The 15,501-nt window shown below is 54.0% G+C and overlaps 2 protein-coding genes and 1 long non-coding RNA gene across 18 annotated transcripts in view; 1 reads left to right on the top strand and 2 right to left on the bottom strand.

Annotated features, from left to right (window-relative positions):
* The window catches only part of ACLY (ATP citrate lyase), a 30,243-nt gene extending 27,879 nt beyond the window's left edge, over positions 1–2,364 (bottom strand). For 2 of the 3 annotated variants that reach the window (XM_064473314.1, XM_064473316.1), the window contains exon 1: positions 2,259–2,364. The gene's annotated coding sequence lies outside the window, so the exon portion shown is untranslated. Of the gene's footprint in view, positions 1–1,850; positions 1,871–2,258 lie in introns of those variants that run through there. The other variant, XM_064473315.1, reaches the window with a different exon arrangement.
* ODAD4 (outer dynein arm docking complex subunit 4) lies at positions 690–15,221 on the top strand. 5 transcript variants are annotated; one of them, XM_064473317.1, is made up of 12 exons: positions 690–1,928; positions 5,305–5,436; positions 5,751–5,904; positions 7,844–7,905; positions 8,932–9,088; positions 9,821–10,045; positions 11,035–11,242; positions 12,612–12,809; positions 13,038–13,234; positions 13,431–13,531; positions 14,335–14,413; positions 14,998–15,221. In XM_064473317.1, exons 1-12 carry the CDS (start codon positions 1,356–1,358, stop codon positions 15,198–15,200), a joined length of 2,289 nt encoding a protein of 762 aa, XP_064329387.1. In that variant the 5' UTR covers positions 690–1,355; the 3' UTR covers positions 15,201–15,221. The 5 variants fall into 5 exon arrangements, with proteins under 5 accessions (XP_064329387.1, XP_064329389.1, XP_064329388.1 ...); XM_064473318.1 differs by having other exon boundaries at positions 691–1,928; positions 12,723–12,809; XM_064473320.1 differs by lacking the exon at positions 690–1,928 and adding an exon at positions 2,305–4,625.
* LOC135317303 (uncharacterized) lies at positions 5,900–15,386 on the bottom strand. 10 transcript variants are annotated; one of them, XR_010376320.1, is made up of 6 exons: positions 14,875–15,002; positions 14,284–14,370; positions 14,061–14,111; positions 11,986–13,215; positions 10,829–10,891; positions 7,706–10,058 (listed from the first exon to the last, which is right to left on the bottom strand). It is a non-coding gene; the product is annotated as an uncharacterized LOC135317303 (long non-coding RNA). The 10 variants fall into 10 exon arrangements; XR_010376314.1 differs by adding an exon at positions 5,900–7,647 and having other exon boundaries at positions 8,309–13,215; XR_010376315.1 differs by having other exon boundaries at positions 7,706–8,459; positions 9,889–13,215.
* Between the last annotated feature and the right edge of the window lie 115 nt (positions 15,387–15,501).

Below are 15,501 nucleotides of genomic sequence, written 5' to 3'. Positions count from 1 at the left end.
TGGAAAAAAAAATTATGCTTGGGGAAAGTTTCTCGAGTCTATTGACAAGAGAAGAATAGCATGATGGTGGCAAGCTAGTCAAGGATTAAAGAGCTGGATGTTGCTTGCTGTGACAGAACTGAATCATCTGCCCCGATACACCAGTGACTAGCTGAAGGGAAAACGCAACACAGCCCAAAGGAAGAGATGGGAAGTCAAGAAGAGACTTTCTTGACAACAGAACCCGGGTAAAGTCTCCTTGACTCCCAAAGATACCGGATGACGTGGCACTACTCAGCGCCATGTGGTCTACTCTGCAAGGGGAAGAAGAAAAAAAATTAAAGACCTTTGTATGGTTTATTTTTCTTTAAACCTTTTCTGGTCTCAGAGATGTAACTCCATGAGCTTCACCAGTTTGTGTTCCTACAGAAAATGGTGCTCACGCAGGCAGTTTACTTGGATCCAGATCAGCCCCATACTCCAGTCATACCTGAGCAATGCTTTTGTTGGGAGAAAAGGACTCCCTCTCCAGTAAAGACTTCATGCCCTCTCTCCCAAGAATTATGTCAACAAAATCACACTGTAAAGCAACCTTTCCCCTCCATCACGGGTCATTTATTAACGCAGTTCAAGATCAGCCAGTATTTTCAGCCCACAGCAGCATGAAAAGTTACATCAGCTTCCACCTGGCAAACACGCATCCTTTCATCAGAGGACAGAGAGAGGGCTTGAGAGAAGAGGCCCTGCAGCAATCAGCCAACTTTATGGGTCAAAATACCTCAGTGATGGGCGTTACGAAACACCTGGCACGGTTCTGGTGTGATGCAAGCAGGTGCACTCGCTAAAGCAGTGAGCACATTGAATGCTCTGGAGGAGATTCCCTGCAGACATGGAACCTTTGAGAATTAAAGAGGAGCCAGAGAGGGGAACGGACTACGCACCGAGTTAAGCCTGGCTAACGGAGAGCAGCAGGCAGGCTCTGAACACCCCGGTAAGCATCTAGTGCCAGAAGAGGGGTATCTGGAATCCCACCTTTAAAGACCACCTTATTCTGTAGCTTTGGGCAAGGTCCTTAGCAAGTTTATTCCTCAAATCCTTCCCCACGTCACTTGCAAAGCAGACAGTGGCAGCGTGTACTCCGGCCTGCGTGGCCGGGCAGGATTCCCAGCTGTGGCAGTCCTTCGTGTCGGGCATAGGAAGAGCACTGCTAGCTGGAGGATGGAGAGTGCGCTCCCTGCACGTTCATACAGAAGTCTTGCATGCAGAAAACGCTACAGGGTTTGAGTAACAGCATTAGACAGCAGAGCTGATAGTCTGAGCTCCAAACCCAATTAAGGAAATGAAACAAATGGAGATCTACAAACAACATATTCAGGATGCACGTGAGTTTTCAGGCTTTAGACGCTATGGCAGGCAACAAACGTTGTTTAACAGAGAGAAAAGAGAAGTCTGTACAGAAGGAAGAGAACTTCCAAAGCAGCAAGGCAAACAGCAGGTGTTTGCAGGTAGCAAACAAGAGAGCTGGAAAACAGCCATTTCGCAGCTCCTGGAACTCTCAGGGCCACTCTCGGGAAGCAAGAGGGACACAGGGGCTGCTCTCCCTCCTGCCAGTACAGGAGCAAGAGCGGACAGAGGTCCCAAAGCGGGGCGCTGCCCGCGCAGCCACCGCCAAGGGGCTCTGGAAGAGGGGCGCACACGCTGTCGGCGAAGGACGAGGGATGAAGGGAACGACCGTGCAAAGGCGAAGCCCGGATCTGCTGCCGGCGCAGCCAAGAGCCCCTTTCCGGCTCCGCTCCCTCAACACCCGCGCCGAGCCCACCGCCAACAGCCCCTCCGTCCCTCGGAAACGTCCCGGTCACTCAACACCTCACCCGGCACGGACGCGACTGTCTTTTTCCCTCCAGCTGATGGGGAACTGTCAGCTGAAAGGCGGCGGCGTCCCCCTCAAGGTCAGGGCCGGCGGGAGGGGGAGCGGGGGGCTCCGGCGGGGCAGGGGGGGGGCAGCACGGGGCTCGGGCTCCGGCTCCGCTCCCGGCCGCAAAGCCGCCGCCCCAAGGGGCGCTGCCCGCCGGCTGCACGGCGGGGCCGGGGAGGGCTGCGACCACCGAGCAGCGCTGCCGGCCCCTGCTCGCCCCCAGGCTCCCGGCGCGGGGGGCGCAGACACCGCCCGGCCCCCGGCCAGCCCCGGCAGGAGCAGCGCCCCGCGAGGCCCCGCTGTCGCCCGCCGCGGCCGCCCTCCCGGCAGGGTCCAGGTCGGTCCCCGCCGCCCCGGCACTCACCTGGGCCCGGCCGCGCTGCCCCGCGCCCCGCCCGCTGCCGCCGCCGCCTTTTGTTCGCTGCGGCGCGGCGCGGCCTCCCCGGCCCATCGGCCTACGGGCGCCGCCGCCCCCCATTGGCTGCCGCCGCCGCCACGTGTGCCTTGCCTGAGCCGAGGCCGCGCGCCCATTGGCCGCCGGCGGTGGGGCGCGGCCGCGCGGCCTTGTGGGAGTCGTAGTTGCGCCCCTCGCTCCCACCCCCTCCACCCCCCACCCCCGGCGCGACCCCGAGCCCTCGGGTCGAAGCCGCTGACGTCAGGGAGCAAGGGGCTGCCGTCACGCCGCCGTCACGCTCTGCGTCGCCCGCCGCCCCGGGTAGCGAGAGGGGAGGCCGCCCCGGAGGGGCCCCACGCCGCCCCGCCTGCACCTGCTCCCGCCGGCGCCGTTCGGCCCGGGCACCCCGCACACCGCCCTCTCCCCACGGACACCGGCAGCGGGGCAGACCCGGGCGTGCCCTCCCCAGCGCTGGGGCGTCGTAACTGCCGGGCGGGAGGCGCCCCGTGGTGCCGGCCGCGGGGAGCGGAGTGGCAGAGAGCAGCCCTGCTCGGGAGCTGAGCATCACCGGCATGCCTCGCATCACCGGCACGAGCACACGATCCCCAGGATTGTGGCAAACAGGTGCTCTCACCTGCACAGGGCAGCGGAACGCGTACGGATCAGAGACACGAGTCAGAAAAAGAGATGTTTCTGAGGCTCTGTGAGGCCTCGGGCAGGACGCAGCCGCCCCACCTCCCTGTCCCCTGTGAGCTTAGTAACAACCTTCTAACGGCAGCCTCTTCTGCCTGCCAGAAATGATCATCGCACGTTCATTTTTTCCCTGGTATTTCCAACCTGTGACTAAAGCGCACATCAGCGCCGCTGAAGGGCAGCACCCCAGGGTGGTCTCTCTGATGAGAGTGATGGCCAGAGATGAGCCCCGCTGTGTCCCCCGTGACACTGTCACCAGCCTGGAGCACAGGCCTGCAACGACCACCACACGGGGGGGACTGGATGACATAGGCATGGTGCTGCCCATCTTGTTGGGGAGAGCGTGTCACACTGGTGGCTCCAGCAGGCAAAGTCTCCATAGAAAACAGTTACCAAAAGCTTAGTAAGTCTCAAATTCCCGGCCTGACTCCCTGGGGACAGGGGTGTGTCACGCTGGCCTCCCACTCCAGGGCTCAGCTGGTGTTTGTCTCGGCACCGTGTGGGACACCCCACCCCGCCTCCTTCCTACACTGCGTGTCTGTGCGGCTGCTCCAGCCCTGCCCCAGGAGCCACGGGGGCAAGGACAGGCCTCGTCTCCCCCAAGCTGCATCCAGAACCCAGCAGCAGCACTGATTGTACCCGTGGTGAAGTTAAATCTTCCAGGCTCGGAGCAGCCTTTCTGAGCATCATGGACACACCGCACCCACTCTGAGTCACTCGGCAGGAGCAAATTGCTTCAAACATCAACCTTGGCAGGGTCTCACCCAAGGCTGAAATAAAGCCAAGACTAAAGTCATTGATAGGAGAGAACCAGCGGCATCTGTCATTCATCACTTGTTTGTCCAGGACTGGACGCTGCAGTGATGAAACCGGTACCACGGGCTGCCAGCAAACACCAAAAAGCACTGGATATGCTCACTCCAGGCAGAGGCGGAGGGCTGCCCCGGCAGAGCCCCCGCGGGAGGCGCGGGCTCGTGACCCGGCTGAGCGGAGGAACCCGTCGGGCCTGACGTTCAGCAGCAACCGAAGGCGTTCACGCCGTCGCTCTCGCAGGGCGGTTTTACCAAGCGCCTGCGCTCCCACACCCCCGGCTTTGGCACCGCGGCTGCGAGAACGACACCGCAACGGGCGCCAGGCCCTCCGCCGGCCGGGGGGCGCGGAGCGGGCGCGGGCAGCCCCGCACGGGGACTCCGCGCACCTTTTGGCGGAAAACGCGCGTTTTCCTCCCGTTCCGAGCAGCGCGGCCCCTCCCCGCGCACCTCGCTATGGCCGCCCACGCGTAGCCTACTCACACCGCACCCCTGCCCGGCCCGCCCCGCGCTGATGTCCCCCGCACCGCCCTGCGGTGCGCCCCCCCACCCCCCGTACCCCACCGCGCACGGGCAGCGGGGCGGCGCGGGAAATCCCGCCGGGGCGCGGGAAACCTCCCCCGGCGCGCCACCGCGACGTCACGGCCTGGGCGGGGCTTGGCGCCGCGCCGGAAGTGGGGCCGTTGCCCGGCAGCGGTTGCCAGGCGACGGCGGCGGCGGGCCGGCCATGGCGGCGGACGCGGTGCCGGCCGGCACCTTCCCCAGCTTCATGGCCGAGGGGACGCTGCTGTGCCGGCGGGGCGAGCACGACAAGGCCCTGGCCTGCTTCAACAACGTGAGGGGGCCGGGCCGGGGCGCGGCGGGGCGGGGCGGGGCGGCCGCGAAGGGACGTGGGTGGCGGGGGCAGCCGGCTGGGCCGGGGGCGGCTGGCAGAGGTGGCAGCACGAAGGGAGGGAAGGGGGACGTGGGGGGCCGTCTGAAGTTTAACACCGGCCGTATGAAGTTGAACAAGTGCCGGGTTTTGCCCCTGGGGCGCGGCGGCCCTGGTTGTACAGCCAGCCTGGGGAGCGGCGGGCTGGGGAGCAGTTCTGCAGGGACCTGGGGGCTCTGGTCCATGGCAAGTTGAACACGAGCCCCCAGCGTGCCCTGGCAGCCCAGAGGGTCACCGTGCCCTGGGGGGCACCGAGCCCTGCATCGCAGCCGGGCGAGGGGGGGATTGTCCCGCTCTGCCCCGCGCTGGGGCGGCCTCACCTCGAGCGCTGTGGGCAGCGTTGGGCGCCGCAGAACATGGAGGGTATAAAGGTACTGGAGAGTGTCCAGGGAAGGGCATGCTGCTGCAGGGGGAATGTGTGAACATCAAGAGAAATTCTTTTTCAGTAAAACTATTGTATTTACCCTCATCCATCATCAAGATCCACATTGGGACAGAGCAGGTTGCATCAAATCTATGTCCTTGTGTGTATTTGTGCTGTTGTGCCCAGCACGATGACATACCTGTGTCTGCTGTGCTCCAGGCACTGAAACTGAGAGCAGGAGACAAGCACTGTCTGGCTGCCCGCTCGAAATGTTACCTGAAACTTGGAGACACAGAAAATTCCCTGAAAGATGCTGAAGCTTCTCTCCAAAATGACAAAACATTCTCCAAGGTAAACAGCACGACGTGGGAAGAGTCTGGGGTGGCCAAGGACTGTCTTTTATCTCTGAAACTCTGAAGGGTCTGGGAGAAAGTGTTGTGTAGAAAGAGCCAACTCTAAACGCACCCCTGACATTTTTATTGCTTCCAGAGAAGTGGAGGTGCTTAGTCTACAATTGAGAAAGAGTCCCAGGATCACAGTTTGTTGTATGCAGGTCACGATGGCACAGGGCTGTCATGTCTGCCTAGTGGGGAGTTGAGATCTCCAAACCTTGTTTTTTCCTCTTTTTTATTGGGTTTTTTTTTTTTTTTCAAATGTCATTTTAGGGACTTTACCAAAAAGCTGAGGCATTATATACCATGGGTGATTTTGAATTTGCATTAGTGTTTTATCATCGAGGCTACAGACTACGTCCAGACCTACAGAAGTTCAAGCTGGGTATCGAGAAATCCCAGGAGGCCATTGTCAACTGCATTGGAAGTAAGATGTTTCATTTCACGGCCCCTACAAGCACAGCCAGAAGCTGTTCGGTGGACAGCTGATGGCAGATGAGCTCAGCAAGTGCACCAAGGACCTTGCAACAAGGGTCTCTTTGCTTCTGGATTCATGTGCTCAGTGGCCGTTCTCAGATGGAACCAGGAGGCACCAAAAAGAGCACAGCCCGGTTCTGGTTTTCTTCTTTTTTTGGCTGAATGCCAATTCATATACAGTGTCTAATAACTTCAGTTATGTAAGTAAATTATGATACTGACTTAAATTTCCAAAGTCACCGTGAAAATGTCCTAGGTAACACAGAACAGAGCAGCTCATCTACTTACAGCCCTACCGATTACAGAATCCGTTTTGAGCTCCTTATCCTAACATTCGAAGTTCATAATGAAATTTGCCGTGCTACCTGAGACTGGCCTTCCCGAGGTCCTGACTTCTCTCCAATTAACATTGCATAAGAGCAGTGAAACTGTTGACTATTGCAATGGAGCGCTGCTTTCATAATTCCTGGCTTAGATCATAGAACGGGGTCCTGCAGGAGGCGGGAAAGGCCAAGGACCCAGTGATGTCCAAAGCAAACGGAAAACTTGTCCCTCTTCCCTCGGTGTTTCTCTTAGCAACGCCCCCGTACGCAGACAAGCATGGACAGGACGTGCTCCCCCTCCCAGGCAGACGGACACACCTCAGCTGCGGCCGCCACCTCCACACGTGCACAGAGCGGCCTGCGCTAGCTCAGCAGGCTGCTGCAGAACCTGCCCAGCTGGTTAGAGGCTGCTCAGGTGGATCCCCGGGGCCTGTCCCTTCACACACCCTGCCGCACACCCCTACGCACAGGCCCCGATCCCGGAGATACGTACCTGCCTCGCTCCCCCTGACAGCAGTTTCAAAATTTCGGTCCACCTCCAGTGCCACGGATTAACTTCATGTCCCGGCTGTGTAAGAGCCTGAAGCTCTTTCATAGGTGGTGTTTATTTAAACAAAACCAGGGAAAGTTTCCAGATCTGGCTTGCTTTCCTCCGTTACCGCCGCTTTCTTAGCTTGATACAAATACCTAGATATCTGCAACTCTCATCTGAAACGCTTGCCACGCTTGATGTACTGAGCTAAGGGCTTTAAAATGCCTTCAAGCATCTGGGCTGTAAGCAAATGAGCAGATTAAAAACCCAGAAGACTTTTTTTAATCAAACAATAGCTCCTAGATGCAGGGGAGAAGCAAGGAAACTTGCCAGCATTTGATCTAGATGTTGAAGTAGCCGGGAAATGCACACACATTGACAGGGCACATCCCAAAAACAGCTTTACGGAATCTGCTTCGCCTGGCAGATTCAGAAACACCTGCCTTCCGTGCTGCGCCTGTGCTCGCATCGCTGATCTTGGCCCCGTTACCTACCTGAAGGAAATCCTTCTTACAGCAGCACGCAAAGCTCTTTCCTTCCTTCTGACCAGGCCAAAACAAAAAGCTGGTTTTCACTCTTACCTCTGCTCCGGAGTACAATCCGAGTAGCAGAACTGGATGTCAGAGTGAAAATTAAGTGGGAGTTTTGCCCTAATGTCAGTGCACAAACACTTGAAAATAGTTCCCTGGATTGCTGGAGATCCTGGTGCTTATGAGCTCTCCTACCATTTTAAGCTTCAGCTGTGATCCCTCAGGGGAACCTGCCATCCTTTTTCCTCCTCTGTTCCCGTGTGGGATGTAGCACGTCTGTAGGAAATCTGCACCGAGATGGGAGCCCCCTGGCGCCACGGGAAAACAGGAACTAAAACGCTTACAGAACATACCAACGTCAGCATATTTCATGCGAAAGAATTAATAGAAAGCTTTATTTCAAACAGGACATTATAGGCTTGGCACGTTTATGGTCCTTTTAATTTCTAAAGCCTCTGCGCTGCTGTTCTTGAGCACTAACAAGTATTTTATCTGTATTTGCAGGTCCATCCTCAGTTAAACTGGAGAATAGAGAGGATCTGTGCTTCATAAGCAGGCAGGCAGAGGTACAGTCTGAAGAGCTCTTGCCTTAGAAGCTAACTAGAGTTGTTATCATGCTAATACTTTCTGAAACAGGCATTAGAGGATTAATAATTTCTGCAGCAACATGAATGGGGACACGGCTGGTCTAGTGAAGTGCCTTCTGAGCGTAGGAAGCACGCTGATCCGTTATGAGAGTATTTATGCACCTGCTTTTAATGTAGTGCTGGTTCAAGCTACACAGAATTTGAAGGAGAAGCAGAAGGGCAGGGACGGGCAACCACAGAGAAACAAAGCCCAGTTTGAAATTTCTCTACCAGCCCGACTGCTTCTGTTGGGTGTTGCTGATCACCCATCATACGCTAATAAGTAACAACGCTGAGGCCGGGGCCAGGGTACATTTATCTACAATATTTACTTTGGTTTTACCTGACGTTTAAGGGTTGCATTTTTGACAATGGACACTTTCTCAATTGCTTCATTTTGGGGTGCTCCACTGAAGTAGTGCCTTGCTCCTCCGAGATGCCAAGCCACATTTCCCCTTGAAGTCAGTGCAGGGAACGCTCATTGCTTCTTTCAGCTGGAATTACAGGTACTCAGTGGTAAAAGTAATTGATACAAAGGTGCCTAAAGGTTAGCATTGCAATTGTTGGGATTTTGGATGTGAAACGTTAGAAACACCCTCCTGACACTTCCAAAGTCCTGGCTGTTACAGCCTCCGTCTCTTTGACTGTGGTCAGCCAGATCTGCCTTTCCCCCAGCCTTCGTGTCCTCCCCCAGCACTGAACAGGAAGCCCTCCAGAACCGTACAAGACATGGGGGCAGAACTAATCCTTGCTCTTACTGTAATGTCCCCTCCTGCTCTTGGAAGTGAGGGAGCACAATTGGGTGCAAAACACCAGTTGCTCATGACCACAGCAACTGGTGAGATGCTGACTTTTTGCTTTTATTTAAAAAATAAGTTGGCTTATCTGGAGTGTAAACAGAATTCTGCTAATTCTAGTGTTCCCCACTAATCTCCCCCAACTTCTTTTATTTTTTTCTCGCTGTAGAGCAAAAAAGAAAATCAGAAACTCCAAATCAAACTGACTAAGGATCAAAAATGGACAAGGAAAGAGGGGCCTGCGAGGAATCCAAAAACAGAGCGAGAGCTTCTTGGAGAACTTTATGCTGACAAGGCCTACCTAGAAAAGCTGCTCAAGGACAAAGGTCTTTCTCCATTGTATTTATCTAAATGTCCCTTCTAAGCAGGTTCTTTTTTTTTTATTCTTTTTTTCATATTCCTATGACTGCTCTTCCTTATTTATAGCAGAGCTCACACAGCAGAGTGCTTGCAGGGGTCATGAGAGAGGCAGGTGTCTGGAGACTACAGGTATTTCTGCAGCCAGATCTAATATCCATAACTATGAGCGTATTTCCTTCCCAATTAAATGGCAGGCTTTTATAACGAACAATAAATCAACTCAACGCAATCTGTGCTGATGAAATCAAAAGCAGAAACAGTATCATTAAAAATTACTTAACTTCTGTCATAACAATAAATTCCACTAACACTTGCACTAAGTGCAAAGCATTGCTGACAAGACTAACTCGTTTGTGGTTTCTTTATAAATGCTGTTAGGATCGAGAGGCAGGATTCAGAAGTATCTTATTGTAGAACTAGGCAGAAAGGTGATTCCCCTTTAGTCGTTTTTCTAGGGAACTCTTTACCCAGTAATAGCGAAGTAATTAAGAATTTAGTCTACTCACAGAATGGCTCACAGCAAGGGGGGTTTCCACAACTTCCCCCCTACCTGCATCCGTTCTGAGGAGCACTGAAGACCCTAATTTCTAGGACTATCTATCAGAGCAGAAAACCATTCACAAGCATCCCCCACTGAACTGCAGCTCCACCCGCTGCATACACTGATGCTCACCTGGGTTCTACCACCTTCTTTTCAGATCTGATGGCGAGCAGCACAAAGCAGGGGACCAAAGTAGCAGACCTGGTTCTGAGTGGCATTTCCTACCTGGACACGCGCGGTGAATTCTGGCAGCAGCAGAAGCCTATTTATGCCCGTGTGAGAGAGCACAAGCTCAGGCAGCAAAGATGGATCCGGGACAAGAAACAAAAACCAGCTGAGGTTGCCAGATACATTGTGAAGAGCATGGAGGACATCAATATGTGTAGGTGTCCTGGCTGGAAGCAGTAAGAAAATGATGATTGGCACATGTAATTATTTGCTGCAGTAATTACAGACCAGAACAATAGGAGCAGAGCAAGTATTAACAAACAGTAGTAGGGAGGTTTTGGGATGTATTTGCTTTTGTGTTCTTCACCTTTCCCAACACTTTCTTAAACACAGAATCCAACACTTCTTTTTTCTCTCAGCTTTTTCTGTACTTGAGGTCTTGCTGATGGGTTTTCAGGTCACCACTTAGATATCAAAGCCAGGTAGGTGGCAGCTGCACGCTTAGCAAATGCCTCTGGCTGGTCCCATAACCAGAAGCTGTTGTATTGAGAGAATGCAGGCTGCTGGAGTTAATCACTTCTATAGTTCAAAAATACCACTGCAGAGAGATGAAGCAGCTGAAAAACAATGGTCTGGAGTATTTCAGCCACTTCAGGTCTCTCTCTTCCTGTGCTACGTATTTTACAACCCAGGGAAAATAATTTAGTCGTTACTGCAATTCAGTTCTTTTAAGCTCCAAGAGCTCAGTGAAGGCAGTGTCAGAAACATCCTGCAGCACCGCAGCCCAGCTGGGCGCGATGAACAGGGCTCACCAGGAAAGTGCCAGGGGCTAATTTAGGAGATGAAAACCCAAGTACTCTAGCTAGAATTTCATCTCCACGACCAGAGCGCCCTGCTGCAATAACTACATGCTTTCAAAACCTTCAGACAGCAAGCATCAGCCTCCTTTATTTTCCTTTGGCAAGTGTGAAGTGTTACCAGAGTCATTTCCCCTTACTTGCTGTGATGAAAGTGACTTCCAGGAGGTGGGTCAGAAGTACCATCTCCCGGGGCAGATTTCCTGGAGATAGGAGGGAGGAGCATAGGAGACACAGGGTTAGGAGCTCTAACCTTTCCCGAGCTTTGTCAGAGGCTTGCACAACCTCGCTTCCCCAACATCGCTGTGTCCGCACACTAGCATTAAGCTTTCCTCTTTGGCTCTAGTGCTGACCGGCGACTGCCCTGAAGAAAGCTGCAAGAAAGCTGAGCGAGTGCTAAAAACAATACAAGGGTGGTCAGATGATGAAGTTCCCAACAAGAATCAACTGATTGGAAACCTCCACAGCTGCATTGGGAATGCTCAGTTAGAGATGGGCCAGATGGAGGCAGCTCTGCAAAGCCATAAAATGGATCTGGAATTTGCCAGGCAGAAGTAAGTGCTGAGATGTTCAGATGGATGCGGAAAAGAGGAAAGTACCTCTGTTAAGGTGTTTTAGCACCAGGTAACGTTGTAATTCTCACCTGGAGATTTAACAGGGCAACGCATTCAGACTCTGCCCAAGCGTCGTGGCCTCTAGTGACTTACTGTCTTCCCTTTTTCAAAAATAAGGAGCCTGAAGCAGATTTTTAAAGGGCCTAGAGCACATGGCACAGCTAAATCTCTGCTGAAGCAAAGCAGGAGCATGCAAGTCCCAGTCTCAGCACTTTAGCCCCTAGTACACCCTTACTTCTCGAGAAGGTCAGGCTCTAAATTGCACACGTTTTCTGCTACACTCTCTCTTAAAATAATTTGCATTCAAACCATGACAGCAGGCTTGAAATCTGTAGCTAAGAGGAACAGTTACCTGCCTGTACAGAACTCATCCTGCAGCTCTTTCAGCTAAACCAGAATGAAGCAAAATGTAGTTTTAAGATTTAGTAAGAGTTTTGCAAAGCATGTGAGAAAACACTGAATAGTTGCTTGAATTGAAGTGATTTTGGGTTTATTTTTGCCAATACTACATAGGCCTTTTAGAATGTAACTGACTAATTGTTTATCGTTTTCACAAATCTCTTCTAAAAATTAGTATTGGTTTAAGTAATTTCTGCCTCTCTCCTGGTGAGCCCCACTCCCCACCTACGCCAAAACAGCAGTAGAGAGGCAGGAACGAGGCACAAGTTTTAGTGCTTTCTTACAGGGACATGAAGTTGCGTTCAAAGGGCGGACACGCAGCGATGGCGGGGGCCTTGTCCTCTGGTGGCGGGCGATCAGCAGGGCGAGAGGAGACGGTGTAATGACTTGTGCCGCTTAGCCTCTCCTTTCATCAGCTTTTTCATTTGTAAGGAAAGGGTAGTCAAAGCAAGCCGCTTCTGAAGGTGGGAATGAGGCCTAATTAAGGACAAAAAGTCCACAGGCTACATAATTTCAGAAGGAGTTGCCTCTAGCGTGGGGCAAAGACTCGTCACAGCACTGGGCGCAGGGCCTGCTACCGGGGTCTGCTGTAGGAGTCTGTAGACACATCGCAGACGCGGCTTTTTTGGGTCTTTGCATTCCTCTTGGACAGAAATCATCTATTACTCTTAGGGACCTAGGAGCTGTAGGGGACTTCTGCGTGACCCACAACGCAACAAAGGGAAATTGAAGAAAAATGGAAAGCCTTTCACAAGGGCTGCCAGATTTGCACACGCACACAAAAAATCAAAGATAAACGAAACCCTTTTTCCCGTGTCTTACAGTTGCAACAGCTGTAAATAAAACCAGAAATCTACCTTGATTTTATGACTTCCAGTCTGAAATTGGTCCTTTTCCTCTAATTCTCAAGCCTGAAGTCAAGTGGAACGCCAAAGAAAATCTATAAAGCTGAAGGAAGCGTAGACTGTATCGGGAACAAGACTATGTCAGCTACTATGAGTTCTTTTTCTTTTCAATGCAGCGACCTGCCGGACACCGTATCCCGGGCCCTCGATAACATTGGCAGAGTTTATGCCAGAATGGGCAAATTCCAGCAAGCTATTGACACGTATGTAAAAGTAGTAACAGAAAAGGCATAAGGGGTGTTTCGATTTAAATAGATGAGGTCTTTACGGTTTGGTTATTCATGCTGCTAGCAAGGGCGGGGCTGGGAAATTTTTCATAACAACAGTACCTGGACCGCTTTGTTTCAGTGGTTCAATAGAATCAGTGGTTGAAACTATAACTGCACCTAGTGATTCAGTAAGCGTCTGCCTTTCTTACTCTCTGCTTGAAGCTGGGAAGAGAAGATTCCAATGGCAAAGTCGAGCCTGGAGAAGACCTGGCTGTTCCATGAAATTGGCCGATGTTACCTTGAGCTGAATAAAGCTGAACCAGCCCAAAATTACGGAGAGAAGTCCCTGCAGTCAGCAGGTGAAGAGGGAGATGTTGAGTGGCAACTCCATGCTACGGTACTGGTGGCACAAGCACAAGGTAAAGGCATTAGTACAAATTTTGCTCTAAGGATGGAGACAGCCCGTCTGTTCAGCATCTTAGTGAAAACATCTCTGTGATTTAACAGCCAAAGTAACTGTTCAGACCAAGACCTCTCACTGGAGGCTTGCATGATTAGCTATTGTTGTTCTCCTGATCTCGTGTTAAAACAGATGTTTCCATTTGTCTGTTACAGTAAAATTAAAGGATTACCGGTCTGCGATCATGAGCTTTGAAAAAGCACTTGAGAAGGCAAAGCTTATTCACGATGAAGCTGCTCAAAAGACCATCATTATTGTAAGTGGCTCGTTGCAAAGTGGAGAGAAGCTTCAATAAGTTACCTACTTACTAACTACTGCCCTGTGAACTGGGAAAACATCACTACATAGCCAGCGTGGTAAGAGGGGGGGAATGCAGCCTCTGAAGCAGTTTACATATTAAAAGTTATGAAACCTCCTAGCTCAGAAAACTTAACCCCAGTTTTGAACCAGTCCAACATACAGAAGGGTGAAGCCCGAGCCCTGCTCACGTCAAAAGAAAACTTTCTTTTGACCTCCCTGGGGCAAGGGTTTCACACCGGCACACAGCGGTGCCTTCTGTGTTCAGTTGCTACCAGCTGCTGACCACAGCTCACCCTCTTCTGGCCTCTCCAAAACCTCCCAGAGAAACCACTCTGCATCAGACCGTGGAAGAACGTCTGGGCAGGGCCAGCGACCCACGGTAAAGCAGTCTGCGTGTGCCGGCAGCCGTCACTGACGCGACGGCGGGTCGTGGGTGATCTGGCCGTGCCCGCTTGCCGGGCGACAGTTACAGCAGAGACACCCACCTGCTTGGAGAGCCCTCGAGGGTGTCCGGAGCTCAGGCAGAGCCTGTTCTCCTGCCAGGAGAAAAATGATAGTGTGAGAGATGGAATCTTCAGGGGAGGAGACACTTGATAAGGGATACTAACAGGTAGGAATCCCTGCCGGGAGAAATGAAGCATATTGTTGCAGAGAGTTTTACAGTAGGAAAGGACCAGGTAATGATGGCGGAGATCAGGAAAAACTTACATATGTAACTGCATTTCTACAGCTTTTATTAATAAGCTGTATCATTTTCAGGCCTTAGATGATGCGAGCAGAAGTTTCATCGAAGAGCTGAACAAAAGAAGAGAAGAAACAACAGTTTACTCCCTTAAAGGTAGTTGTCGTTTACACCTCTGCACCCCGTAAATATAGAAATTCTCCACTTTCCTTCTCAGGAGCACAGGCTGAGGCATGGGAAACAAAGCACCCCATTCCTGGGCAACAAGCCGCCAAATTTCAAGCCCTTATGGCATCCTCTGTGCTAGCGCACAGGGGCGGGCCCGGCCGCGCCCGCCGCAGCGCCATGCCGAGCCTGAGCAGGAGGTGGCAGCACTTCCCCAGCGTCCCGGGCCCTCCCGTGCCCCGGGCACCCCCCCGCCGGCCCCGGCGCCCCGCCCGCCCGCTCCCGGTGCCCGCTCCCGGCGCTCCCTCCTGCTGCCCCGTCCCGCCTCCCGCTCCCGGTGCTCGCTCCCGGTGCCCCCTCCTGCTGCCCCGTCCCGCCTCCCGCTCCCGGTGCTCGCTCCCGGTGCCCGGTCCCGCTCTCAGCCCCCGCCCCCCGCCCCGGCAGCTCAGCACCTCCGGCGGCAGCCGAGTCCCGCCGGGCAGGGAACGGGAGGGGGGCGCGGGGTCCGCCTGCTCCTGCTCCCCTCGGGTTTCTCAGTGCTGCGGCGCGGTTTAGGGTCGCTTTTGCCTCCCCAGATGATGGTTTTGGCGGTGAAAACGCGAAAGACAACGAGGAGAAGGAGCGGGAGCAGGACGCGGGGAAGCGAGAAGCTGAAAAGCAAAGCGGCGGCGCCGGGAGCTTCGGGGGGGAGCCGGGCAGCGGGAGAGGCGGGGGGCAGCAGGGCGGGAGCGAGGGGGTTGCGGGGGGCAGGGGGAGGAGAGCCGGGAGGCAGCAATAGATGATGAACCCAGCGGTGCCCAGCGCGTCCTGAGCGGAGGGGGGGGGGGGTAGGGGAAGGAGGAGGAAGGCTCCGTACCGCCATCGAAAACAAGGCCCGTTCCCGTCTCTCATCCCCGCGCCGCGGACACGCACCGTTCCCCCGGCGGGGGCACACGGGGAGGGAGGGAGGGAGGGACGGACGGACGGACGGACGGCTCCGGCCCGGCTCCTCCGCACGGGAAGCTCCCGCCGCCCCCGGGCCCGCCCCGCCCCCGGGCCCGCCCCGCCCCCGGGCCCGCCCCGCCCCCGGGCCCGCCCCG

The sequence above is a fragment of the Phalacrocorax carbo genome, chromosome 25 (genome assembly GCF_963921805.1).
Source record: "Phalacrocorax carbo chromosome 25, bPhaCar2.1, whole genome shotgun sequence".
Classification (NCBI taxonomy): domain Eukaryota; kingdom Metazoa; phylum Chordata; class Aves; order Suliformes; family Phalacrocoracidae; genus Phalacrocorax; species Phalacrocorax carbo.
This window is presented reverse-complemented; position numbering and strand designations above follow the sequence as displayed.

Excerpts from the sequence above, each read along its gene's own strand:
- ODAD4 (XM_064473317.1), top strand. The coding sequence starts at position 1,356 with ATGCACGTGAGTTTTCAGGCTTTAGACGCTATGGCAGGCAACAAACGT. Across the intron at positions 1,929-5,304 it reads GCGGCGGCGTCCCCCTCAAG|GCACTGAAACTGAGAGCAGG; the intron begins GTCAGGGCCGGC and ends GCTGTGCTCCAG. Across the intron at positions 13,532-14,334 it reads CTCAAAAGACCATCATTATT|GCCTTAGATGATGCGAGCAG; the intron begins GTAAGTGGCTCG and ends TATCATTTTCAG.